Genomic DNA, 27,089 nt, shown 5'->3' on the forward strand with positions numbered 1-27,089 from the left:
CTTGGCCTTGGCCCAGGTTGTGGGAGGGCCCAGATCGAGCCTCACCTGGGTTTGCTTTTTCAGAAAGCTACTCCTTCCTCAGTGAAATCCTGCACGACGCCCCCAAGCAGCCCCACCCGAGGAAAGGGGCAGGATGCGGGTTTGCTTCCTGAAACCCCTGCTAGCCAGACCCTGCAGAGCGAGCTTGTGAAGCCTGGCTTCAGGCCCACTCCGTCCCGACCCGGGCAGTCCCGAGGAGCCCGGGGGCCTTCCCCGAAAGACCAGGCTGCGACTCCAGGTGAGGTCCGGTGGTTGGAGGGACCAGGCTGGCACGCAGCTTGGGGGGTGGGGTGGGGTGAGGGTCACAGCTGGGGGATGCTTAGTGGAGCCGACCTGTGCAGTTTGCACGTGAGGAAATGGACCCCTACCTGAGACCCTCGTGTGATTTTAGCTTGTTTTTGGGAGAGGCTCGGCCTGGGAGCCAGAAAAGCTGGGTTTGAGACCTGCTTCTGGTACAGAGTAGCTACACGGGCCAGTCACTGGCGCTCTGAGTAGGTACTTAGTGAGCCCTCAGGGCCTGGGTGTGCCTGGCGGCCGCAGGCCCTCTTGCTCGAGGAGCTCTCAGATCTTCCTGTGCGTGTGCTGCAAGTGTGCAGCTATGTGCTCAGCGCACGTGGGTGTGTACATGTGTGAGCACACGGGCTGCGAGGCGCTGTGGTGGGGGTGTGGCCTGGGATTTCCCCAGCTAGATGCAGACAGACGGAAGGAACCGTGGATTGCGGGGCAGAGAACAGCAGCCATTGGAGGCTGCCCAGGGGTCGAGGCAGGTATAGGGGCAGAGCTGGGGCCTGCCAAAATCATAACAAGAATGATGATCATCGCAATCACGGTAATTATTTAGTGGTTTAAGGGTTAGAAAATGCTCTTCACAGCTAGTCTGGGAGGGAGGTGCCATTATCATTCCCATTTTATAGTCGAGGAAACTGAAGCAGACAGGCTAAGTGACTTGCTCAGAGTTTACACCTAGTAAGTATCTGAGGCTGGATTTGAACTCTCTCTTCCTGACTCCTGGCCCAGTGCTCTGGGTACCATGGTCCCCCTTCCCCTCAACCCTCCAACTGCTTGCCCAGCGTTCTTGGCCTCCCAACCCATCTGGTGGGACTGCGTGGACAGCAGTTGACTGGCCAGTAGATGCAGGTTCCCGTCTGTCACTGAGACGGAAGGGAAGGGACTTGGTGGGGAGACTTGCCCTGTCACCTTAGACTCGTTGGCCACCACTGGACCGCCTCGCGTCAGGTGACCAGGGCTACCCGGCAGTTTGGGCGCCAGCCAAGAAGTAGATAGAGGGAGCAGGGAGAGATGGGCGTCTGAGAAGCTGAGGGAATTGGGGCTTTTTTCAAGATGTTCTTTCAAAGAGTTCTCCAGGGGCCTCCCCTGTCTGTGGGGGCTCAGGGTCCTCAATCTCAGCAGCCTCTTCCTTCCTCCTGGGCCTCCCCTGTCTATGCCTCCCGCATCTGCCACCTAGGGTGGCTTGGGGGGAGCCCCTGCCCGGCCTCCCCCTCCGTCTTCCCCTGCTGGCCCGCGGTGACGCCTGGTTTTCGGTTTTGTGTGTGTAGGGGGAGCCGGCATTAAGCCTTTCCTGGAGCGTTTTGGAGAACGTTGCCAGGAGCACAGCAGGGTGAGCCCCGTGGTGCTGACCCCGCCTCGTGCCCCCCTCGTCACCCCCAACACGAAGGCCCTCCAGGAGAGGCTGTTGAAGCAGAAGGCAGCGCCGTCCTCCGCCACCTTTAGCCAGCAGCTCAAGCAGGTGGGTGAGGCGGGCAGTGGCCGCTGGGGGAGACCAGCGTGGGCTGCAGTGATGGTTCATTGGAAGCCCCTGTCCTCGGGGCCTGGGCCAGGGGGGAGGTGGGCTCCAGGTGGCCGCCTGCCTGGCTTTCAGGCCAGCAGGGCTTATTTTGTTCGATGTGAATTCAGGAACGAGAGAAAGAACTCGCTTGTCTTCGTGGCCGTCTGGACAAGGGCAATTTGTGGACTTCGGAGCAAGGAGAGAACGCAAGGAATAAACAGACGGATGCCGCAGAGGTGAGAGAAAACGGAGTGATTTTTGGATGGGTGTTGCGTGGGATTAAGGAAGGGCCCAAGGCTGATGGTGCTGACCCATGGTCCCAGAACCAGGGGAACACACTGCCATTGTGCACATGAGGTACATCTGCAGGAACTCTGCGAGGCTGGCCTGGCACACATGCTGTGGTGCGCGTTTACCGCCTTCTTCCTCTTCTCACTTCCTCATTTTTATGCTCCTCCATCTGTGATCTGTTCCCATAACATCCCTCTTGCTCAGGGACTTCCTGGTGACATGATGGCCTTGGGCATGCCCCCCCCCGCCTGTCCATCTCCAGGGTGCCAGGGGCAGCGTGTGCCCACTCCCCAGAGGGGCCACGGTGGATGGGGCGGCCACCCTCAAGCAGGCCTTTCTGGGCTGGTCTCCCATGTTAGAGCAGCTGCCCCAGGAGGAGAGCAGATCTGGAAGAGCTCATTGGCTAGCTAGCAGTTCTAGTTAGCTGAGGGTTGCCTAGGCCTCTGACCAGCAATGCGCCCATAGCTGTGAAGTGAGGTCCCTAATAGATAGCAGTGACCTAAGGTCACATGAGAAAGATCTGTTTTTCTCCACAAGTTACAGAGAGTTGCCAATTTGTGTCAACGTAGGGAATTTCTCCAATGGGACAGGGCTGAGTCCTCCAGTTTTTCCTCAGGATGGATGGGAAGGAGAAGTGGTGTGTAGGAGACCTGGCTGTGTGCCAGGGGTATAGTTCAGAGGGCATGAGGGCCGTGGTGGTTGTGGAGGTGGAAAGGAGAGGCAGGCACTGCTGTGAGAGGTGGGACCCGGTGGGACCTTAACCTTATTGCTGAGAAAGCAGCTGAGAGACGTCCCAGGAGATGTCAGGGGCGGAATTCAGATTCACACACAGGCTGCCTGCCTCCAGGTCCCAGATCCTCCCAGATCCCACATCAGGGACACAGCTGTGGCCGCATTCTCCGGTTAGGAGGCCTGTGCGACCCTCAGCTAACTAGAAGCGCTAGCCAGTGAGCTCTTCTAGATCTGTTGGCCTCCTGGGACGGCTTCTCTAACATGGGTGGCCAGCCCAGAAAGGCCTGCTTTTGAGGGTGGCCCCTCTGGGGGAGTGGGCACACACTGCCCCTGACGCTGAGCCAGAGGATGGCGTCAGACGGTTCTGTGGGAGGGGAGAGGTCTGCTCTGGGTAGAAGATGAAGTGACTTTGAGCAGTGGCTTTGAAACGTTTCCTCTGTGAGGATAGACATTTAATTGCTGTTTGGGGTGGGGGGAGGGAGCAGGCTGAAGTTCGCTCCCCATACATAGGCTCTGACTTTCCAGCTAGACTCAGTTCTCTCCCTCTTCCTTATCCCCCAAAGGTGTGGACAGACTACTGTTCCGTGTACACATGAAAGAGGATCAGCTTAGCTATTGTACTGACATGGTGAATGAAGGTGTGTGTGTGTGTGTGTGTGAGTGTGTGTGAGTGTGAGTGGGTGAGAGAGAGGAGACAGAGATCAGGGGTTCTCTTCACCGGGCAGCCAGTCTGTTGGAGCCTCTGGTGGTCCCTTTTTAGCATCGCGTTTTTAAATAATTGAAGAAAAGGCTAAATTCCAGTTTGAGGTTAGTAACAATAGAGTTGTCCTGCTTTTTCTGCCCCAGTTCAGAGACCCTCTGAAATCAATCCCTGCACTCCTTGGGGTCTGTGGGGTCTACAGAACATGACTTCTGTCGCCATCCAACCTAATATTTATAGACCAGCACCGCCTGAAGACCCGGCCCGTCTGGGACTCTGGAAGCAGGAGAGCTTACCTGTCTCTGCTCCCTTTCATTCCATAGGAAACCCCACGTCAGGATGGTTTACCAGGAAAATGCCAGCCTGATTCTGAGAAGGAGCAGGCCGCAGGCTCTCAGACGCCCGTGAAGTCTCCCAGCATCAAGCCTGTGGGTGCGTTTGTCTTCTCAGAATGTGGACTGGGGATCGCTGTTTTGGAAACAGATCCCTCACTGCTTAAAAGCCAGAATGACACGCCTTGTGGCATCTGGTTGGCTTCCTCTGCAGAGAAGCCAGCTTCGGCCTGAGAGAGCGAGCCCTCCCTAAGTGGGCGGGCCCATCCCCAGGTCTCTGGCTACAGCAGACGTGGCCGTGCTCCTTGGGGGCCTGTAGGATCGCTGGGCCCCATTGTCGTCTCCCTGTGAGCACATGGTCATACAGCTGTGCACCAAGGGAAGAATGGCCCGCGGGCCGTTATCTTCTCCCTTTCGCCATGGGGTGGGGGTGGGGAGGTGGTGGGGGCTGTGGCTCCTCTGGTATTCCATGGTTGAGGGTGAGGCCGGTTTGGAGAAGGGCCTGTGACACTGGAAAGGCTTTGGATGCGGTTCTCAGGACTGTGCAGAATGGCGCTGGGGCCGTGCAGCCCTTTTTTTCACATGGTGGAAGGTGGGGTGGGGTGGGGTGGTGCAATGTGTGCTTGGTGACCATTGGGATGCGTGTAATCTATTGGGGAAGCTTGGAAAAGGACACCAAGCCATGTGAAAGGAATCAGGACGTGGAAGAGAGTCACAGCCAAGTGGACAGCTGCCTCAGTGTCCCCTCGAAGGCAGCCAGAGTGGTGGCCCCGAGGGCCCCGCCCTGGTGCTGATGGCCGCATTTCTGCCAACATCTGCCGTGGAGGATGAATGAGTCTGTTCATGGCGCACGGACTCGGCGACTTTGGGTAGCATGTACGTCTGTAGGCACCGTGTGTGGTGGTGGGCGTCCAGAGTGAGGATGGTGGAAACAGGGCCCTGCCGTCAGAGACAAAGGGGCCGGAAGGCACGTGCTGCAACTTGTGCTGGTTCAGCCTCCGGGCCCCTCCCTTTGGGCCTGTGAAAGGGGAGCCAACAGAAGGCCAGCCTCGTCCTGAGAGCCTGGGGCTTCTTTGTACGTAGTGAACACTTCAGGGGCGCTTTGTCCATTCCTGGTGGAGTCCCTCCTTATGTGTGGAACCAAACTGATTAAGGGGAGGCAGTTCCCTTTCCAGGCTTATCACATGTTCAGCATTGCCCTTCTAGTGGCTGACTTGCTGTGTGTCGTACGCATGCCAGCTCCTGCCTCCACACCTTCGTCCAGGCTGTGCTCCCAGGCCCCAGCTCTGTCCAGAGGCTGGCTCAGAGCCCACTCCCCCTTTCTCTTCCCCCCCACCCCAGCCTACCTGGGCCCATTTTTGGCCCTTCCCTCCCCTTCAGCTCTCTGTTGCCTTGATCGAGCTCCCTGGAGAGTGTAATCTCCTTGAGGGCAGGGATTCTTTTTTGTATTCCCAGCATGAGAAACAGTAGGTGCTTAATGTATGTTGGTTTTTTGGGCATTCTCTGACCCCCTGGAAGCCTGCTTAACGAAAGGGAGCCCCCCAGCCCTCCCTTTACTGCCTGCCTCAGTCCTCGCGAGGGCAAACCCCTGCCCTGCCTCCTATCGGAGATTCAGACCCTTTTGTGGTTACTGCCCCAGGGTGACATGGAGCTCTTGGCCCTTTCACATCGGGCGTTCCTCGTGCTGGAGATGTGGACAACAGAATTTTTAAAAGTGTGTTTTTAAGTGACTTTGAAGTTGATGCTTCCGTTAAGAGGCAGATGTTTTATTTACTAGATTAAAGGAGGTTAAAACTTGGGGGGAGGCTCTTTCTCTGACTCACCCCTTTCCTAATTCCAGATGTGAGGCTGCAGGATGGGTTGGGCTGCTGGGCTGGAGAGCATTTATTAAGCACCTACTGTGTGCCAAGCACCATCAGGAGGACTGAGCCTGCTCACAGGGTGACCCTAGGCCAGGCCTGCACAGGTGGGCCTCAGGACCCTTACCTGTCAAAAGGGGATGATCATAGCCACACCCTCCCACTACATGTACACACATGTGCACACGTATGTTCACACATATGTTCACATATGTGTCTACATGTAACACGTGCACTGAGTCATTGGTAAGGCTCAAAAGAGAATGTCTGTAAAGTGCTTTGCAAACCTTCAAGGTTATCTAAGTGTCTTATTATTGTAAAATACTTTTCTTTTAAACGATTTTAAAATGATGAAGTTGGTAATTTCTGGTATTAAGTGGCTGGTAATGTTTAAACTAAATCTTTAGGCCTTTGGAATTCTTTCTGGTTTGAAAACTTAAGGAGATGAGGTTGAAAGCTGTTTCGCCTTGTTTTCTAGGCCTTCCTGAAAGCGAAATGACCACATCTAGTCCTTTGAAAATAACTCTGTTCTTAGAGGAAAAATCCCCGAAAGTCTCTTTGGACCCTGAGGTCGAGAAGCAGACAGGTGTGTGGGTCCCCATTTCCTTGAGGTGTCTGGCCCCGCTGTGGGTATTGGCGGGTGACCCCTGGGCTCCTATGCCAGGTCACCTGGGCCTTGTGCAGAGAGCTTTGATGCCGGTCGGGTCCTGTTGGGATGATTGACAGCAGCCCAGACTTCGGGTCAGTCTTGTGCAGCAACAGCGGCAGCAGCCGGAGGGGTGTTAGAGATGGTCAGGGCTGCAGCCTTTGGGCGGCTCAGAGCCCAGCGTAGAGGCCCCCCTAGAAGTGGGTGCAGCACAGGGTGAGCCCAGTGTGGGGGCCCCCTAGAAGTGGGCATCAGCTGCCTTCCTTGGCCGCCTGTCCTGCGCACGGCTGCATTGTGTGTCAGGCTCGGTGTGTCGAACTCTTTTCTTTTTAGAAGAGGGACGTGATGGGGAGAAGAATGTGGGTGATGACGACGTCCTCAACAGCTCCAAGGTCATCAGTGAGCTCTTTAGTGACGTCTTGGAGGAAGACAGGCTGGGCCTGGAGCCCCAGGAGAGCAGTGAGGATGCAGACAGCCTCGATGAGCCAGGGGAGGCCCTGAACATCTCCTCCATGTCCTTACTGGCCCCGTTGGTAGAAACAGTAAATGTGAGGAGTCCTGAGGTGAGGAAGCTCTACAGAGGGCCGGCCCAGGGTGAGCGAGGGGGAGTGGAAGGAGGCCATGGCATCCCTGGGAATGCTCTGGGGACCCACAGGAGCAGCACCAGTGACAAGGCTGTCACGCCCTGTTGCTGAAACCATCGTTTTCCTTATTTTCAAAGCAGGCCTGGCCTCAGTTTCTATACAGCTCTCTGAATATTTCCTGAAGGAGGGAGTAGTATTTAGAAAGTAAATTCCAAGGAAGATTTCACTTATTCCCTTGCTGTTTCTCTTAGGAAGTCAGCTTTGGGTTTGCCTCGGGGATCATGTGGACACAGTGATTTAGCTTCGATGTTGGAGATGCGCTAGGTACTCATTGCCCTCTAATACGCTTTTTTTCAGGTCTTTGCTTCCTTGCCTAGTCTGGAGATAAAAGATAGCAGTGCAAGTGATGAAAGCCCAAAGCCTGGGAAATTCCAAAGGGCTCGTGTCCCAAGAGCCGAGTCTGAGGATAGCATCGGCTCTGGAGACCGCGACCTTCTCTATAGGTGAATGGGGAGAAAACCAGTGTTTGTGGGTGATGCTTCCCATTGGCTAATCCAGGGAGGGAGGGCTGCGCCTGGTGGTGGGCCTGAATTGAAATCCCGCTGCCTGGGGCCCTTCTCTGTGGGGCCTCACAAGGGGATGCTGAGCTCCCAGCCACCTGGGAGCCTATCGTGAGGCGTGAGGCCGTGGCTGTCCAGCTCCTGCCTCGGCATTGTCCGCTTTTGGGGGGATGCTGCAGAAGGTGGGCCCGGGGGTGGCTGCTGCTGAGACATTGCTCCTTCCTTCTCCACAGCATCGATGCCTATCGTTCTCAGAGGTTCAAAGGGACTGAGCGCCCGTCGATAAAGCAGGTGATCGTTCGCAGAGAAGACGTCTCCTCAAAACTGGAAGAGAGGAAGACTGAGTCCCCCTGCCACGTGAATATCAAGCAGAAGATCCAGGAGCTGAGCAATGACATCAATTTGCAGCAGACCGTCATCTACCAGGCCAGCCAGGCTCTGAATTGTTGTGTTGACGGGGAGCATGGGAAGGGCTCCCTGGAAGAGGCTGAGGCTGAGAGACTCCTCCTGATAGCAAGTATGGGCGTGAGCATGGCATGTAGATGTGGTGGGCGTGGGTGGGTGTGGGCTCTGAGAGGCCACCTGAGGCAGAAGTCCCTTTTCTCCCTCTTTGGCTCAAATCTGAATTTTTCTTAACCACAGCCATAGGTTCTTGACCTTTCCCATCTAGAGGATCTGTTGTGCCTTCCTGAATCATAGCCGGGGAAGGGCAGAAGAAGAGCCCTGGGCTGTTAGGGCAGCCTGTGACCCCCTGAGCTGGGCAGGGTGGGGGGGATGTGCCAGCTGCGAAGGAGCCGCCCCTTTGGGCGCCTTTCCTGGACGCTGCCTCCTCATGAGACACGGGCCAGAAGGATGGGGACTGTCTAGTTTGAAACATTGCCCATTTCTTTGCAGCCGAGAAGAGGGCAGCTTTGATCGAAGAGCTAACGAAGCTGAAGGCAGAGGGGCCTCAGCGCCGGCCCCGAGCCGGCCCCGCATCCAGCAAGCTGGCTCCGTCGCGGGGCTCCATCTCGCTCTCGGAGTTCCGGCTGCCTCTGAAAGCCGACTTTGTCTGTGACCCAGCTCAGAGAGCAGGTAGGTGCTGGTGTCCCAGGTACAGACCTGGGCGTAGATGGCGGGTGGTGCGGGAATTCATCCCCTGAGCCCATTTCTGTCCTGGAATCACCATTCGAGCCATGCATACACTGGGGGACTTTGAGAGATGAGGGCATTCTAACCCTTCCTCTTCTGACTGGGGACAGGGGAGCGGTTTGTCATCGGGATCACGGCAGTGAGGTGGGAAGATCCTCCTGAAGTGCGGGGGGTTGACCATCCCTCACAAACAGGGCTTGGGGCCCTCTGCCTTGGCATGATACCTGCTTACTTGGTGAATTGGATGACTGAAGCAGGTGGCTGTTTTCGTTGGGGCGTGGGGGTTGCTTCTTCATAGAAAAGTAGCATTTTTTCACGGATGTGGAGCCACGCCCCAGACCATCTGAGGGTGTGGTCTGTCCGCTGTGCTCTGCCCATCACTGGGTTCAGTTCGTTTTGGCACCTGGACTGGCAGCCTGGGATGGCTTGGCACAGCCTCGGAGCCTGGGGGTCCCGGCCCCTAACACAAGCCTGTGGCAACTTGAGACGCTCGAAAAGCCGGAATAATGCCTGGGTTATGCTGCCTCCACACAGCGCTCAGCGCCTTTCAGAGTGGCCAAGCCTGAGTGCGCATTTCTGAAACAGACGTCTTGTTTTCTGCAGAAGCAACGAATTACTACTTAATTATGCTGAAAGCAGGCGCCGAGAATATGGTTGCAACGCCTTTGGCGAGCACGGCGGACTCCCTCACTGGAGATGCTCTGACGTTCACCACCACGTTTACTCTGTAAGCGCAAGGGTTTGGTTTTCAGGAGTCATGCCTCCCCTGCCTCCCTGGAGGAGTAAAAGATTTTAGGGTCAGACGGCACCTCGAACCCGGGAGTGTCCTTTATCTGTATCTCTAAAACCATAGTTTGTTTGTTGGGGCACGGGGCGAGTGTGGCCAAGTGCTGACCAGCTCTGGTGGATGGCGCTTCTGGGCCCTAAAGCGCAGAATTCCCTGATGAAATCAGCCAAGGCCTATTTCTGATGTCCACCTTCCTCAAGCCAGAGCCCTTTTTTGAAAGTCCAGGTCGGGCCGTGTGACTTCCCCTCATCAGTAAAGTCCAGCGGCGGGTGACTGAGGGGTCTCAAACCCGTTGGTGAGGTAGGGGGTGTCCGCCCTAAGCACGTAAAGATGTCTCCCGGTGGAATGGGCAGAGGGGTCCGACGGTGGCTGAGGTGGGTACTGTGGAGCGCTTGATGCTCGGTCAGACGTGATAGTCGCTGAGGTCACCCACTGCCTCCCAGACCCTCGCCAGTCCTGCCACTGGACTCTGAGGACTCTGGAGGAGGGCGTGACACCATTGGTTCTCCTTGAACGTGGCTGCTGGCTTGCTCTGGCACCAGACAAATGCCTCTGCTCTTTGAAGTCCTCCTCTGGCTGCGTTCTGGGCTTCGCCCCCTGGCTCTGTGTCACATCCCCTCTCTCGCCCCTCCTCAACCTGGATTTCCTGGGGGCTGGGGCAGTTCTGTTTTTTCTGATTCCCTTGGCTCCCGTGTGATCCCTGGGGGGCAGAGTGGCCTTCTGCTGTCAGCCCAGGGGCACCAGACTGCTCCCTCCCTCTGGCCCCCCTGCCCAAGGCGCTGGGCACAGCAGGGTGGAAGAATGGGCACTGATGCTTTCCTTTATCTTCTAGGCAAGACGTGTCCAATGACTTTGAGATCAGTGTTGAAGTTTACAGCTTGGTGAGTGATTTGTGCTTTCTGAGGTGACCCCGAGAGTTGTCGGGCTTAAGGTCTTTGTTTTCCTTCTTTATGATGGAGCCTCCTAGCTTGCCTGTGCTGGACGTCAACGGGCTTCCCCTGGCTGGCGAGGGGCTTTCACCTGGGCTGGTTTCTCCTTCCTTGGTCAGTGTGAGGGTCCCCTGCTCCTGGAGCTCACCAGCTCGGTGCCTGAATCCCCGAGAGGCCAACCTCAGCCTCCCTCCCTTAGAGAGGGGATCGCAGGAGCATCCCCCATCCTTGAAAGAAGACTGCACTTTGTGAAGGTCCAGGTTTGTTAATGTTGGTGCTCTGGCACAGGTACAAAAGAGAGCTTCCTCGGGGCCTGACAAGAAGAGGAAGACGTCCAAGTCCAAGGTAAGGGGCCTGTGCAGACAAGGATTCAGCAGAGATGGATGGTCTGGGCCGATCGGTGTGCTCTTTTCAAAGAAATGTTGTCTCTGGTGTTTTTTGTTTTTTAAATTTTTGTCCCCCTTCCTCCCCACCACCCTTCCCAAAATGGTGCACAATCTGATATAGGCTATACATTTACATTCCTATTAAACATATTTTCATATTAGTGATGTTGTAAGTAAAAATTAGATCTGGTGGTTTTTTATGAGACACCCACACCCACCCACCCCCTCACGTGCCCTCTGATGCACACACCTACACCCATTCCCTCACCCCCCCAACATGCATCCCCCAATACACACACACACACACACACACACACACACACACACACACACACACACACACACACACACACACACACACACACACACACACAGAGTTAGCTGGAGTGGGCTGATGTGGGAGGGAGCACCAAGGCTGGATTCTGTTGGAGAGTCACACCCCACTCAGCTGGGATCTCAGGGTGGACTTGGATTACGGGACAGCGCCAGGAGCTTGGGTCAGTGTGATAAGCTAGAGGCAGCCAGTGGTGATTCGTGCCCAGAAACGGAGGGGCGAGCTGCGGACTTGGCCTTGGCGGGTGGGGGCTCCTTCGGAGAGGGAAGGGAAGGCGCAGACGTGCCTGTGGGTTGGGGGGCCACCCGCCTCCCCCAGCCCCGTGTGCTGGGTCTTCTCCCATCGGAGTACAGGCTCCTTGAGGGGAAGGCGGTCCTGTTTTGACCTTTGTAGCCTTTGCTTGGTACATGGTAAGCACTTAATAAATGCTTTTCCTTTATTGATAACCTTAGAAAGCGCAGAGGCTGGATCCCCGATGGCGGGGGGGAGCGAAGGCAAAAGGCTTTTGCTAGGAGTTTGGCCCCGAGTGGAGGCAGAGACAAGGAGAAATCCCGTGGTCTGCCCTGGATGGGCGGAGGGCTGGTGGACTCTTTTCTCCTGACAGGGGGAGGCCAGGCCCTGTGCTGATGCCTGGGGGCCAGCAGCCTGAGGAGGAGGAGGATTTGGGGCTTGAAAGGCTAGGCCCCTCCCCATTCCCAGAGGGGCCTCCTCATCCCTGGCTCTGTGTGGCCTGCCTTACCTTGACCTTGCTTCCCTCCTAGGCCATCACTCCGAAGCGACTCTTGACGTCCATCACCACTGTGAGTAGCCCTGACTTCTTCCCGGGTGGAAATGAGGGCGGGGACTCTGGGCGTGAAGACCAATGGCTTAGATCTGGGGAGTCTCTGACTTGGAATCAGCATGAGTTTTTGACTGCGCCAGTGCCTGGATCACCCTTTAAAAGTATTGCTGGCACCTTGTCTCCAGTTTTGTTTTTGGTCCATCAAAGAAAGAATATAATCCACGTTTCCCTCTTTTTCTTTTCTAGAAAAGCAGTCTCCATTCTTCAGGTGAGCCGCCTCAAGTCTCGAGCACTCGACAGGGGCTGAGAGATGAAGGAAGGCCAGACCCCCGGGGGTGGGGGGTGGTGGTCCCTCGGGCTCCTCCCGTGCTCCGTTCCTGGGTGAATGTGGGTCTCTTCTCTGCAGTGACGGCCAGCCCGGGGGGCCTCCACGCCGTGCGCACCAGCAACTTTGTGCTAGTTGGGTCTCATGCCCTCTCGCTGTCTTCCATAGGAAGCACCAAATTTGCTTTGGACAAGGTAATCCGATGTTCTTAAAAAAAGTTTGTCTAAGGTCATTTTTATTTTCCCCCAAAACCCAATCAAAAAAACTGAAGGACTTTCAGGTCATAATGTCACCATTTAAAAACAATTAGGGCTGTTTTAGAAACCTCAGGTGAAGAAGCATAGTGTCTTTAGACTGGCCTGTTTTCAATTAGCCATGGGGCAGTCGGGCTGAATCGGTCTTCCTGAATTCTTAGAAATGTTCGACAGAGATTTGTGTGACTGCCCCCTCTCCTTGTCCCAGTCTGTGACCGAGGGAGAGGGCCCTGCCTTAGGCACAGGCTGGGGGCCGATTCCGGCACCCACGGGGGAAACTGGAGCTGCCGTGGAGATGAAGTCACAGGGTTTTTAGTGCACCGACTGACGTGGGAAGCAGCAATCTTTTAGCTAGTGAGCTCTTTGGGGCCGCTCGTGCAAGCCAGCAATGCTGAGGCATCATAATATTTGGGGTGGGGAATGTTGCCTATCTTATGCGCTAGGCTGGTCATCATTGAACAGAGCAAGTTTTTAAGTTGTAAATAAAGGTCTTTCCTAAGGCTGAAAACTTTAAAGATAAAACCTTTTTAAAATTCGATTAACTTCAGCTAGTTTAACAAATAGCAGTGATCCAGGTATTTCTTTTCTTTTTTTATTTTCACATTTTAGATAAATTATGATGTAAAAGAGCGAGAGCTACTGGGTTATATGTTCCACAACAAGGTTGCTATATTTAATTTGCTTACAACTAATCCGTGTAGTAGACGGCCCCCCTAATTCTTGGCTGCATGCTCTGCCTGCCTCACTAACCTGAAAGAACCTGACTGATGACCTGGTGCCAATCACCCTTTGTCCGAGTCGCGGGGGGTCCTGGCTTTCCTTCTCTTTGCTCTTCCAGGGAGGGAGAAGGGCTGTTTCTTGTGCATGCGTGGGGGCTTCCGGATTTCTCTCCTCCCCCGGGCTCTCTGCTGTGATCGGGCAAATCACGGAAATGCTACAAATAGTGTCGTTTGTTGAGCGTAAAGTTCCTGAGTGAGAGTAGCTTTTTGTCAGTGCCGGTGGAAACCCTCCGTTCGAGGGTCCGTTCCTTTGGTGTCTGCCCGGGAATGTTGGGGCGCAGCTCTGGAGTGCATAGAGATGGACAGTGTTCAGTCATTCCAGTTGTGTCTGACTCTGCGACCCCACGGAGGTTTTCTTGGCAAAGACACTGGAGCGCTTGGCCGTTTCCCTCTCCAGCTTATTTTACCGATGAGGAAACTGAGGCAAACAGGGTCAAGTGACTTGCCCAGGGTCACGCAGTCAGTAAATGTCTGAGGATGGATCTGAAACTCAGGAAGCTGTCTTCCTGACTCTGCCGCTGCAGCGCCACCTAGCTGCCCAACGTGCCCTCAGTACGTACATAGTGGGGCAGTGGGGAAGTGCTGCAGGGGGAGCAGCAGGTGGGGTCACGGAGAGTCGGGCACAGCTGAAAAAATGCCTGAGCAACACAGCGACCCAGCGAGAGTCTCGGGGTCGTTGTCAGCAGGAGTGTTGGTCTGTAGCTCTGGTGCCAGAAAGCAGTTTACTGAATTGTCGTTACTTTTAAAGGGCTCTAACAAACAAGAGAGGAGAGAGAGAGAAGGGAGAGAGAGGAGAGAGATAGAGAGGAAGAGGGGAGAGGAGGGAGAGAGGGAGAGAGAGAGGGAGAGGAGGGAGAGGAGAGAGATAGGAAGAGAGGAGAGAGAGACGAGAGGGGAGAGAGAGAAAGGAGAGGAGAGAGAGAAGGGAGGGAGGAGAGAGAGATAGAGAGGAGAGAAGAGAGAGGAAGAGAGGAGAGAGAGGGAGAGAGAAGGGAGAGAAGAGAGAGAGAGAAGGAGAGAGGAGTCAGAGAGAGGAGAAGATAGAGGGAATTATAAAGAATCTCAGTTCAGGGCTTGTCCAGGGCAAACCCAAACCTCTCTTGTACCATGAAACAGATATTGCTGAAAACTTGAAGGTTTGAGGGGGCAGATTGTTTCCTACCTTAACTGTCGTCCCCCCAAATTCTTGGAATATTGTGTTGAGCAGGTAGATGTGACATCCCAGGTCCCTGAGTGCACAGACCCTCCCTGCCCCCCGTTTTGTCAGACATTGCTGACTGTCGATGCCCCCTCACTCTGAGGCCCTGGGCTTTCCCTGTCTGGGGCTCCCTGCCAGCCCCTCTGATTGCCAGTTGTGCGTGTGTCCTTCCGGCAGGATGAAACTGAAGCCTGTTGCCCAGGGGCGGTGCCGTGACTGTCCTTGGAGCAGTCTTGGTGACTAAAGATCTCTTACTCCAGAGTGCAGCCCATCCCCCTCCCCCATCTTGGGCCATGTCTGCTGCCCCTGTGGCCTTCCTCAGGTAGAAGGGGCCAGCTCATAGTCACCAGAGGGACCTCCTGCTTCCCAGCCCAACACGTGGGCCGTCCCTTTCCCCTAGTGCTCCCTGGCCTACCTTTCCTGAGCTCCCATGTGCTTTGGTTAGGGGCTTCATACCCGAATGCTACCAATCCACCCTTTCAAGGGCAGCCTCCTAAGAGGGGAAGGGATGTAAGCAGTCTCTGGAAAAGCCAAGACAGTGGAAGGCACCCTAATGAGGCAGGCAGGCAGTGGGGTGGTCAGTGGGGGGGTTGCTGCCTCTGGGAAGGGGTGTAGGGTTCCGCCAGCCAGCGGCAGGCTTCTCATCCCCCTCAGAAGAATTGGAATGAAAGAGAATCACGAAGGGCACAAAACAAGGAGTCTGGTGCTGTGGGAGAGGTGTCTGCTGGCAGGGGAGACGCTGTGCCATGTTGTCCTGAGACTTGGTTGGCGCTGTCCGTGGAAGGGCCAGGGGTCCGGGCCCTGCTGTGTCATATTTTGTGAGGCCAGGGTGAGCCTGGGGATAGGGCATCCCATGGAGGGACGGGATGTCAGTTGTGACGCCTGTCACCACCTCTGACATTCGGCGACGTGTCACCGCAGACCCTGCCTCTGCTTTCGGTCGTCTGACTTGGCGAAGCAGAGACCAAAGAAGGAGGTCTTGGGTGCCAGGCCCCGGGATGCCCATGCGAGAGGGCTGTTGGTTCTCCGTGGGGACACATGGTAGCCATCCACATGGATGGCTCCGCCCGCCTTGGCCTGCCCGAGCTCTCCTCCAGCGTGGTTTGGTGAAGTGGACCCCGTTCTCGTGGGTGGTTTTTTCCGAGATGACCCAGCGGACGTTTGTTAGAGGAACGCCTCTGGAGAGTTGGCTTCTTTGTGGTGCTCTTGAGAACCCCTTTCTCTCTCTCTCTCTCTCTCTCTCTCTCTCTCTCTCTCTCTCTCTCTCTCTCTCTCTCTCTCTCTCTCTCTCTTTTTTTAAGGCAATTAGGGTCAAGTGACTTGCCCAGGTCACACAGCTAGTAAGCATCAAGTGTTTGGTCCGAGGTCGGATTTGAACTCAGGTCCTCCTGACTCCAGGGCCGGTGCTCTATCCACTGCACCACCTAGTTGCCCCTGAGAGCACCCATCTCCCAGGAGGCCGGGTGTTGCTTTGTCAATCCTGCTTCTCGGCAGGCGGCTCCCAACAGCGGCCTTTCTCTCCACAGGTACCTTTCTTATGTCCTTTGGAAGGTCATATTTATTTAAAAATAAAGTGCCAGGTGAACTCATTTGTGGAAGAAAAGGGCTTTCTGGTAAGTGACACTTCTTGATTTTATTCTGTCCCCTTTACAAAAGTCTAAAAGAGTACTATTCGTTTGACTGTTCGTGAAAGCTGCCAAAGACTTGGGGCGGGGGCCGCGGGCCACCCTCAGGATCAGGCCTGCACCCTGGCTCCTCTCCCGTTCCTGCTGCAGAGCTCCACAAAGCCATGCTTGACTCCCTGTGATCCAAGGGAGGGGGAACTGGATGTGGACGTGGATGGGGTCAGGGTTCCAGAACCTCAGTGAGAAGGCGGTGGGGGAGGTGGAACCAGAAAGGTCTCATGGCAGTGCATTTGTAAATACCAAGGCAGTGGTGCCGGCAGAAAATGCCCTAGTGCCCTCCAAGGAGTGAGGGACCCCGGGTCTGGGGTAGGGGAAGAGTGGCAGAGCAGGTCAAAGGGAGGAAGGCTGCAGGAGGAGGATGAGGAAGGATTCCCCAAAAACCTGATTTCCAAGTTGTTTTCTAATATGTGTAGTTACAAATGGATCCAGTAGGTGGCAGTAGATGTGCTTTGAAATTCCCTTTTCAGAAACATGGCCCAACTTGAGAGAGCTTTAGATTCTGACTTTTCAGAAGTTTTCAGTTGATTTGGCGGGGGAGGGGATATACTTTTCAAAGAAAAACATTTTGCTGTGGCACGATTGGCAGCTGCCCTAGGGTTTCTTGGGAACTCGGACTGATGAAATCCACAGACTGTCACATCTGAGTGTTTGCTCTGCTTCGGGCTGTGATTTAAAGTCTGTGATTTAAAGAGTTGGGTCCGGTGTTTCTTGGCCCAGCCCCTCCCATCTCCCCTCCGCCTCACCTGACAAGGAGTCGCTTTTGAGGGGAGGCTGCCAGTCCCCTCCGAGGCAGCAGACGGCGCCGGTCAGACAGGGGCTCGGTGGGACCTGTTGCTTCCCTGCTGAGCTGTGGATTGAAAGACGGGCCTGTTGTCCCCCGGTCACGGCTGCCTTCCATCAGATTTTCTGAGGTCTTTCTTGTCCAGAGCAAATGGCGCAAGAAAGGCAAACAGGAACTTGGGCTGCCGAGCACACAGCAGTTGGGGGGCTTTGTGGCACTCTGTGCTTCCCCAGGAATAGAATGGGTCTGTTGTAAGGGGAAACAAGTGTGGCTGTATGTAGAGGCAGGGAAGGACAAGATCTCCCAGTCCCACCAAGCCGTTTGGTTGTTAACCTGATGAGTTATCGTGCTTTGAAATGAAATTCAGCTGGCCTCATTGAAAGAGATCACATCACTAATAAAATGAGAAAAAGCCACTGTTTCTTAGAGAAAGCGTCCAGTGGTGCAAATGGTGTCAGCCAGCACCCCCGGGAGCAGTTTGTAGGTGGGGGGCTGAGGGCGTGGGGGCAGGGCTTCTCTCTGTCCTGGGCTGGACTCTGCAGCACCGTTCTGAAGGCCTCGGTGAAATGTTTTAAAGCCTGCTTTAAAAATAGATGTGATGACCATCTTGTAATAGAGATGATTAAAGCAAATCGAATCATTGGCAGAGGGTCTTCAGTGTGCTCAGGGCTGACGTGGACATTCGAGCCTTTGACGGTTTTCCATTTGATCCTCTCGTGATTTGGGCTGCGCCCAGACTGCTGATTCCTAGGATTTGATCCACGTCCCAGACTTGCCGAACCCCCCGTTTCACGCATGAGTCCAGGCCGAGACTCGGCCAGCGTCTTTCCCTTGACACCCTGGCCTCCGTTCCCCATTGCCGTTTGTTTTCTGCAGACCATCTTTGAGGACGTCAGCGGGTTTGGAGCCTGGCACCGGCGCTGGTGCGTTCTCTCTGGAAACTGCATCTCCTACTGGACGTACCCAGATGACGAGAAGCGAAAGGTAGTGCCGGCTTTTGGGTGTGGGTGAAGTGCTTCTTGTGTAGGTGGGTCAACTTTCTGCTGGGCACGCCGAGGAGTGAGGGAGACACGCTCTTCAGCTGGCAGCTTTGTTCAGCCCTCTTTCTCCCAGAGTGTCTCTGGAAGACACCTCCCTCCTGGCTCTGAAGGGCAGCGTAGGGTGATGGCTGGAGAGCCAGCCAGTGCCGGGCTGTGGAGGATCATTGAGAAGGTCACATGGGCTCACTTTGGGGCTCACCCCCCTCCCCGCCACCGCCTGGCAGTGGTGGCCAGCCTAGTTCCCTTGGGAGCTCCGGGAGGGGCAGGCTGTCTCACAGGAGTACTTTGTACCCAGAAAATGATGGCGGATGATGGAATGGTGATTTTGAGGAGCTTTGTATCAGTAGTTTGACACGAGTAAATAAAAATGTTCAGCGTCATTCTTGCATGTGACCTAGGAGGTGGAAGTTTCCTGGTGTGTTTTTGATTTTATTTTTTGAAGACCCCCATAGGGAGGATAAACCTGGCCAACTGTACCAGCCGTCAGATTGAGCCGGCCAACCGAGAATTCTGTGCCCGCCGAAACACGTTTGAGTTGATTACTGTCCGGCCGCAGCAGGAGGATGACAGAGAGACCCTGGTCAGTCAGTGCAGAGACACGCTCTGTGTCACCAAGTGAGTATTGCCCACTGTGCACGCCCTGCTCGGGCTGGGGGATGGGCACAGGTCGGGGACAGAGGCCAGACGCGGGAAGTAGGACACTCGGAGAGACCTCCTTCCTGCTCTCGGACCATTTCTGCTGGAGGCGGCCAGATGTGCAGAAGGGCTTTAGTGAGCATGGGAGCTTGGGAAGGTGCGTGACTGTGGCCAGCCCATTCGAGGCCAGGGATCTGGGTGCCCCCTACAGCTGTCCCAGCCTCCGTTTGTGGTAGGAGCTTCCGTGGGCTCGTGTACTCCATGTGAGTCAGCCAGCAATGGCTGCCAGAGAAGGGAATGCCATCTTGGGCTGGCTGGGGGAGGGGCCTGGTGTCTTGGGCCCTCATCCCCCACATCTGCCATACCCGCATCCCAACCTGGGAGCCCAGAGAGCATTGGGATGGGATGGGTGGGGGTGAAGGGCCGCCAGTGCTTGTCATGGAACGAATGGGGGCAGTTTGTCCTGGAGAGAGGAGGGGATGGGGCAGTTGGAGGGAGGAGGGAGCAGAGTCTGGCACAAAGGGCAGGTGTGGGGAGGCGTTTCCTCACCAGCAGAGCCCTCCGCCCCCTCCCCGGAGTTCTTCAGAGGCTCCAAGAGCCCGTGGAAAGAGAACCCCCCTGGGAAGCCAACAGCCCATTATTAGCTAGAGGGAATGGAGCTAGAAAACCTGAGGAAAGATGTTGACAGTCTTTGAGGGGAATGGGGTGCTGAGCGTAGTGATAGGACCCTGGACATGCCCACGTGGCTTCTGATGGCGGGATGCCCCACTGGGGAGCCAAGGGAAGGAAGCCGGCAGCAGCAGGCCCTTCACAGCCCCCACAGAAGGCGGGGGCCCAGGGTCCTGAGAGAGTCCAAACAGGCCTGTCACGAAAGGCCAGTCCTTGTAAGGAGGGGCTCCGTGGAGAGCAGCCCTAGCAAACACCTTGTCCCACTGCTCTGGGGGTGATAGGATTTGGCCATAGTCAGTGACTCTGGCCTGTCGTGTCTTGTCGAGGACCCTCCCCACAGGCACTGGAGCCCAGGTGCCCCCTTGTCCCACCAGAGGACAAGACATTTTCTTTTTCTGTCATACATCTCTGACACCTCGGATGCTTCTCATGGCTCCGTCCTCCTCTGAGTGACTCCCATCTTGTGGTTCCTTATTAGCTGTGACAATCTATGCCTGGCAGCCACATGGCAGTGCCAGAAAAATCTGCCGGTGAGCATTGATGAAATGCCTACTGTGTGGCAGGCAGTGGGGATACAGACAAAGGCAGGAGACAGTCCCTGCTCTCCAGAAGCATCCAATCTAATGGGAGAGACCACATGCAGACAGACCTCCTGCAGGATAAGCCAGAGATAATGAGCGGAGGGAGGCGCCAGCATTAAGAGGGGCTGGGGAAAGTGTCCTGCACAAGGTGGAGGCCAAGGAGGTTGGTAGGAGCCGTTGGCAGGGAGCTCTATAGTCAGAGAAGATGCCTGGAGGTGGGGAACGTGTCCTGTTCAAGGACCAGCCAAGAGGCCAGTGTCACTGCCCTGAAAGGTAAATGGCAGGGCCGGGCCAGGTTATGAACGGCTTCGAATTCCAAAGATTATTTTATATTTGATGTAGAGGCGATGGGGAGCCATGGGAGTTTATAGAGTAGGGGAGGAGTGTGAGGTGGTCAGACCTCTAGGAAAATAGCTTTGGTGGCTGGATGGAGAATGGTTTGGAGGCAGGCAGACCCCCCTACCCCCAAGCAGCTACTGCAATAGTCCATATGTGAGTGTGGGGGCAGGGTCAGAGGAGAGGAAGGGCCTGTATTTGAGAGACGTTGAGGAGGTAGAAAGGATGGCTGTGTCAGTGCGGAGTCGAGGATGACACCTAATTTGAAAGCCAGGTGAGTTGGGAGGACATCAACGCCCTCTGGTAGTAACAGGAAGTTTGGAAGAGAAGAGAGTTTGCCGGGAAAGGCAATGAGGTCACGTTTGGACACATCTGGGACATCTGACATTGACCCGGAGTCAGGAGAGAGGTTGGAGCTGGAAAGATAAATGAGAATCGTCTGCATAGAGCTGATCTGAATCCAGGGGGAGCTGGGGAGGAATGGAGGGAGAAGAGGGGAGCCCGGGGGACTGGCCCAGGGGCCTGTGAGGGCATGGCCCAAAGACCTCTAGGGGATGGGGGGAGCAGCAGGGCCAGAGGAAGAGCCAGGACTTTGGAAGAGCACAGTTCGGCTACATGATGAGGCCCGAAGCCCGAGGAATGGTGGCCTTTTCGCCAGGGTAGAAATACAGGGGGGTGGCTAGTGGGGAAGGATGGGGGTTGGCCTTTGCAGCCCTCGGAGCAGCCAGAAGAGACGAACCTTTGTTGTAGGAAGCAGCCTGGCCTTGCGCGAATAAGAGCAGAGGGTCCCTGGAGCGCATTCTCCCTTGCAGGTCTGCAGCAGAAGCGGCTTTCTTCATCTTTGGTTAGCCGCTAGCCAAGTCACACCACTTTTAATGGAGAAAGCCAGGGAGCTTCCTACAGAGGAAGCAGTGCCTGAGCATCAACCATGGGAGACTGGTGCCTGAGCAGGGCCTAGCTGGACTCCAGGAGGGCTAGCCTGGGAACGTTCTTGCTCCTCGGCCCTCGGGAAGCTCCCCGCCAGCTGCTGACGTGTTCTCGGTTCTCCCCATAGGAATTGGCTGTCCGCCGATACTAAAGAAGAGCGGGACCTGTGGATGCAGAAACTGAACCAGGTGCTTGTGGACATTCGCCTCTGGCAGCCAGACGCCTGCTACAAGCCTGTGGGGAAGGCCTGAGCCCGGGCAGGCGGGCAGTCTGGCTCTTGGTGCCGTCAGAGGGGCGCTTGCTTGGGTCTTGGGCTTCGGCACCAATGGCACATGGGTCTCGACTTTGCTATTGCTCTTGTGTCTGTGCAGACCTTTCACTACTAACCTCTCTTGGCGCCCACAGCCAGCGGGGGAGCCAGCTTGGCACAGAGCATTGTGCCCCAGCTTTCTGATCTCCTTCTGGTCAGTCCTTGTGATTTTTCGTAAGTCTGGTTTGCAAGTGAACATGTTGGACTCTCCTCTTTGCAGTGTTGGGGGACGGGTGGTGCTGCAGGATAGAGAAGACGACCCTGAAGGCCTTAGGGAGCCTCTGCTTAACCTCCTTGCTGTGGCCAGAGAGCAGGGAAGGCTGTTTCAGCAAGGCTTGGTTTGCATCAAGATTTTACTAAGGGATTTAGGACTTTTCTCCACAATACTCCTCCTAGCACTGTGCCTCTTCCCTGCCAGAGGGGTAACGCAGAAGGATTCAGATGAAGCATGTAGGAGGTGGCGGGCCGAGCATGTTTATGGTCACTGGCCTCTTGCAGGCCGGAGGCCAGCTGCTTGTGTCCTTCTGAAATAGCTTGTAGATTTTGCACACGCTCCTGGCCCCCAGCTGCCCTGGGATGAGACATTGCAGGGATTGTTGTGAAATTTTGATAGAAAGTAAATAATTTTTCCAAAGCTGCTATGGACTAATGCTTTCCTTGCCAAAGGTTTGTTTTCTTTTTGTAGCCTGAAGTGGCAGCGTCTACATGCATTTAAAAATGATTTGTCAGAGAAACTTCAGGCCTTGTGCAGCAGGGGCATTCAGCTGGGCACCATTTTAAATAATTTCTCTGAATCTTAAAGCTGTCGGTTCTCATGTAAAAACACTAATTTCAGTCATTGTGTTCTTGTTATATGATATTTTTTCTTTGGAAATCTAGTTTTTCTCAAATATATATCCTAAAACTATATTTTATGTATTTACCCAAATAAATGCTTGTAAATATCTTATTGAGTCAGTTATTTTTCACAGTACACCTTGAAACCATAATGCATCTCGAGTGAGGCCAGGTGGCCCCCTGGAGCCATCACTGGCCTTGGTTTACCTCTGGGGCCTCATCCTAGAAAAAAGAAGGATGTCCTTCTGGTAAGCACAGGCTTGACTCAGTCTGAGGAAGTGCTGTGCTGTGTAAGCCTCAGAGCACAGCGGACATGTCTGTGTTTGTCTTCTGCGGCCACGGAATCTAGCCAGACTGGCCTTCGAATGTGCCTCCCTGCTTAAATCACCCATTCAAACAGATGTGTGTGAGGAATGATTGCACATCCATGAGCCAGTGTGTATTTGGGGGTGGTTAGAAGGCTTGGGGTCACATCCTGTCTCTGCTGCCTCGCTCCTGTGTGATCCTGCAGTGTTTTTTAGCCTCATGGGAAGGGCTTAGCCTTGGGAGCTCCCTCCCATAGAGGCTTACTGGTGGGTTTTTACCAGGGGAGCAGTAACATGGAGGCTTAAACAGCCCCAGGTCCTTATCCTGGCCTGGCCAGCGACCTGTGGCCTCTGTCTTTGCCTCGGGGACTTGGTAGGGTGCCCTCTGCCCTTGTCCCTGGGTCAGCTCACATGCCTGTGGCCCCCCTCCTGAATCAGCCCCATCACCATCCCAGAGCCTTCTCCGTGGTGCTGAAGACTGGAGGCCAGTCCTGGACTGTGTAGGCTGTGCCTTGGGCTCCAGCCTGTTTTCAGCTGGACCTCACAAGACTCGACATTCTCTGCCATCTGCTGTGAGGTTGGGCATTGAGGGAGAGCCCTGAACAGTGTTTGCCTGCCTTCTCCCCAGTCACTGATGATCTGCCTGAACTCCTCCTCAAGGGTTAGCATTCTCCCCCCATTGCACTCACCCTGCCTCAGGTATTCTGAACCCTGGCTGGGACTGTTCGCCTGCACCCCACGGCCTGTTCCTTTACGCCTGCCCCCGCCCCTACCTGGAGGCCCACCTACCTACCCTTCCCAGTGTCCTGAAATTCCCTTTCCATAGTTGTGGGACTTGCTTTCATCCTTACACCTTCATTCTCCTCCTTCCACCTTGTACTCACTGCCACCTGTCTCTTTCCTGATGAAACGGCCCCTCGTGGCCCTCCCCAGGTCAGGGCCAGCTCTCCTTGTCTGCCCCCCACCCCCTCCGGTCACTTCCAGGGTTTTCCTTTCCCACCATTACCCCACCACCTCTCTTTCTCCAAAGTTAGTTGAGTTCATGCTTTTCACCCAATTGAGATTATGGTGGCTGTCGTCTGCCAATTTCCAGGACACTGCTCCTGTCCTCATGCTGGGGGACCTGGACTTGGTATGGAGAGTCCTTCAATCTGCTCCCTTCTCACGACTCCCTCCTTCCCTGCTCAGCTACCCACAGACATGGATGTCAGTCAGAAGTGTTCCACTAAAGGGTCATGAACTATGGAATTCTTTTATTTAATTATGACTTTTTCCAATTAAGAAAAATTTTAAGTTAAATTTTGTTTTCATGTCAGCGTTCTCTCCTTTCCTCTCCCCCCCCCCCCACTATCAATTGAGAAAGCAAGAAAAACAAAATCCTTGTTACAAGTATGAATGAAAAAAAATTCCACTTTGGCCACATCCAGAAGCCTGCTTCTGTCTATGTGGCCGCTGGAGCCACCACTGGCCTTGGTTTACCTCTGGGGCCTCATCCTGGAAGAGAGAAGGACATCCTTGCAGTAAGCAAGGTGGGTGGTGTAAGGGGGCAGAAGCGTTCTGCCTTACTCATGCTAATTGTAGGGTGGCATACCCTCCAAATGGATGCTGAGTTACCAAAGAGGGGCTCACACCAGGTTGGTTATGAATAGGGTTTGTTAGGCTTAATTGGGGGAGTTTGCTCACAAGAGACTAGTTGTCCTGGGTAGCAGCAGGACAAAGTAATGATGTAGATGGTGGCTCCAACTCCAGGCCGGGTCAGGTGCAAGTGTTCCCGTGGGATAGTCGGAACTTCTTTCCTGTTCATGTTGTTTCGAGGTAGTTTACACTCCTCTGTGGAGTCCTGGGTCCTGTTCCCACTCTGGCTACTCACCTGCAGGCAGTGGGTTTCCTCTCCAGTCCCTGCTGATTGAGAAGGAAATGGCAAGCCCCTCCAGGGACTTTGCCCAGAAAATCCCTCATGGGGTCATGAGGAGTCAGCCATGACTGAAAACTACTGAACAACAGCAGTAGAATGGACTCAGCCCCACTACCCCGGGGGCTGTTCCAGACCTTCTCCTTTCCCCTCTTTCCCCCCTTTCTCCACCCTCTTGGCAAAAACCTTGCCTTATATCTCACTGAAGAAGCTGTGGCTGTTTTCTGAGAGCTCCCTCCCGCATGCCTTCTGCCACTGTCAGCTTCACTCGCAGAGGTGGCTCCCCCTTCCTGCCAAGGCACACCCTTCTGCCTGCACCAATGACCTCATTCCATCCCGTCTTCTACAGCACATTGCCCCCTTTCTCAGCCCGTTGTCAGTCACTTTCAGTCATGTCAGACCTTCATTTTCGTGACCTTTTTTTTGAGTTTTCTTGGTGAAGACACTGGGGGGTTTGCCGTTTTCTTCTTCAGCTCATTTTACTGATGAGGAAACTGAGGCAAATGGGGTGAAGTGACGTGCCCAGGTCACACAGCTAGGAAGTGTCTGAGGCCGAATTTGAATTTAGGAAGAGGAGTCTTCCTGACTCGGAGCCCAGCGGATCTATCCACTGGGGGGCCACCTTGCTGCCCTCTATCACCACTGATCTTCATTCTCTTTCTGTTTACTCCTGCTCCCCTACTGCCTACAAAAGTGCCAATATCTTCCTTCTCCCAAAAAGCCTGCACTTGAGGTGAGCTGTCTTCCTGTGCCTCGGCTTTTTTTTTTCTTTGCTAACCTTGAGAAAGCCATTCAGGTGCTTCCACTTCTTTCCATTACCGTCTGTCTTTTGACTCCCTCATCCGGCTGAAGCTGCTCTCTGCCAAGTGCCCGAGCGGACGGCTCTCCCTCGACATTTCTGCAGCCTTCGGCGGCATCAGGCACCCTCTGCTCTCGGGTCTCTCTCCTCTCCAGGTACTGGACCGCTCTCCCTCGGTTCTCTTCCTCCCCAGCTCACAGCTCCTTTGCTGGATCTTCATCCAGGCCACACCCACTGCCTGGGGGAGTCCTCCTAGCTCTTCTCCCTTGATACTGTTTCACTCAGTGATCTCTCTGGCTCCCATGGATCCAATTCTCAGCTCTTGTCAGTGATTCTCAGATCTGTTAGTGTAGCCCTAACATCCTTTCTAACCTCCTGTCTCACATCTCCAACTGGGTGTCTAATAGACATTTAAACTCCGCTTCCAGAACAATTCATTTCTTCCTCCCAAATGCTCCTCTATCCCTAACTTCCCTACACTGTCGAGAGCACCTTTGTCCTTTTGGCCACCCAAGCTTGCAGCCTAGCAGTCACCCTCACCTCCTCACTCTCACTGCCTCTTAGGCAATGTCCTAAGTCCTGCCGGATCCTACTTTCACAACACCCTCTCCTGGTGCAGCCCTCATCACCTCACACCTGGACTATGGCTGCTGGGGGTCTGCCTGCCTCAACTATCTCCCCACTCCAGTCCATCTTCATTCAGCTGCCAAATTGATCTTTCAGAAATGAAGGTGTGACCCGTGACACCCTTCTATTCAATATTCTTCAGTGGCTCTCTATTACCTACAGGTTCAAACCTTAAATCCTCCATTTGGCTTTTAATTGCCTTCATAACTTGACCCCTTCCTATGCTTTTTTTTCTTTCAAACAATGAAAATCCAACTATCCCTCCCCCCTTGCCCCCATTGGGAGTGAAAGAAAACCCAAACCTCTTTTTAGAAACACATACACATAAGAGTTTATACAAGTCTTCCCATACTAGGTGCTAGGAATAGAAAGAAAGATGCAAGATGACTCCAGCCCTCCAGAAGCTCACAGTCGAATGGGGAAGACAACATGCCAAGTACTCCATACAAAGAAGCTGTGTTCAGGATAAATTGGAAATAATCAACAAAGGGAAGGCTCCTGCATTAAATGGGAGCAGGAAAGGCTTCTTGCAGGAGATGAGACCTCTGCTGAGGCTTGAAGGAAGCCAGGGAAGCTAGGAGGTGGAGATAAAGAGGGAGAGCATTCCAGGCAGGGGGCACAACCAGGAAAAAGACATGGAGTCCAGAGATCAGGGGTCTGTGAGCAACAGCAGAGGTCCGTGTCAGTGGATTGTTGGCTAGATGTAGGGAAGTAAAATGTAAGGAGACTGGAAGGGGAGGAAAGAGAAGACTATACTTTCAGGAATCACCTCTATAGTATGTTACTAGAAACTTGTGGCTAAATGTATGCCCAAGAAGAAACTGTGCTATAAGAAATAATGAAGGGGATGGTTTCAGGGAAACCTGGAAGATTCATATATCCTGATGCAGAGTGAAGGGAGCAGAACCAGGAGAACAACATATACATACATATACACACACATATATACATACACACATGTATGTATATATGTGTATGTGTATATGTATATATGTGTATACATGTATGTATATGTACATATGTATATATGTATGTATGCGTGTGTGTGTATATATATATACACGTGCTAACAATATTATAATGACAAACTCCTTTGAAAGACTTAGGAACATTGATCAGCACATTAACCAGCCACAATTCCAGCATACTCATGATAAAAACAAGCTAGCCGTTGATTAGAGAAATGCAAATCAAAACAGTTCTGAGGTACC

The 27,089-nt window shown here is 54.2% G+C and overlaps 1 protein-coding gene and 1 pseudogene across 1 annotated transcript in view; both read left to right on the forward strand.

The window, feature by feature from the left end:
• The window catches only part of ANLN (anillin, actin binding protein), a 35,102-nt gene extending 12,758 nt beyond the window's left edge, over window positions 1-22,344 (forward strand). Inside the window, exons 5-23 of the mRNA XM_020964381.2 lie at window positions 64-277; window positions 1,596-1,786; window positions 1,954-2,061; window positions 3,872-3,980; window positions 6,218-6,325; window positions 6,719-6,948; window positions 7,327-7,472; window positions 7,763-8,046; window positions 8,424-8,603; window positions 9,264-9,387; window positions 10,280-10,328; window positions 10,665-10,721; window positions 11,858-11,896; window positions 12,124-12,145; window positions 12,284-12,396; window positions 15,960-16,046; window positions 17,776-17,883; window positions 18,382-18,554; window positions 21,216-22,344. Coding sequence (XP_020820040.1) covers window positions 64-277; window positions 1,596-1,786; window positions 1,954-2,061; window positions 3,872-3,980; window positions 6,218-6,325; window positions 6,719-6,948; window positions 7,327-7,472; window positions 7,763-8,046; window positions 8,424-8,603; window positions 9,264-9,387; window positions 10,280-10,328; window positions 10,665-10,721; window positions 11,858-11,896; window positions 12,124-12,145; window positions 12,284-12,396; window positions 15,960-16,046; window positions 17,776-17,883; window positions 18,382-18,554; window positions 21,216-21,339 — 2,466 coding nt within the window. The 3' untranslated portion in view covers window positions 21,340-22,344. The remainder of the gene's footprint in view (window positions 1-63; window positions 278-1,595; window positions 1,787-1,953; window positions 2,062-3,871; window positions 3,981-6,217; window positions 6,326-6,718; window positions 6,949-7,326; window positions 7,473-7,762; window positions 8,047-8,423; window positions 8,604-9,263; window positions 9,388-10,279; window positions 10,329-10,664; window positions 10,722-11,857; window positions 11,897-12,123; window positions 12,146-12,283; window positions 12,397-15,959; window positions 16,047-17,775; window positions 17,884-18,381; window positions 18,555-21,215) is intronic.
• A 4,280-nt stretch (window positions 22,345-26,624) lies between these two features.
• LOC144457373 (small nucleolar RNA U3) lies at window positions 26,625-26,730 on the forward strand (annotated as a pseudogene).
• Window positions 26,731-27,089: the final 359 nt, after the last annotated feature.

Source organism: Phascolarctos cinereus, unplaced genomic scaffold (genome assembly GCF_003287225.1).
Source record: "Phascolarctos cinereus isolate Bilbo 61053 unplaced genomic scaffold, phaCin_HiC Scaffold_4;HRSCAF=312, whole genome shotgun sequence".
In the NCBI taxonomy this organism is placed as follows: Eukaryota; Metazoa; Chordata; class Mammalia; order Diprotodontia; family Phascolarctidae; genus Phascolarctos; species Phascolarctos cinereus.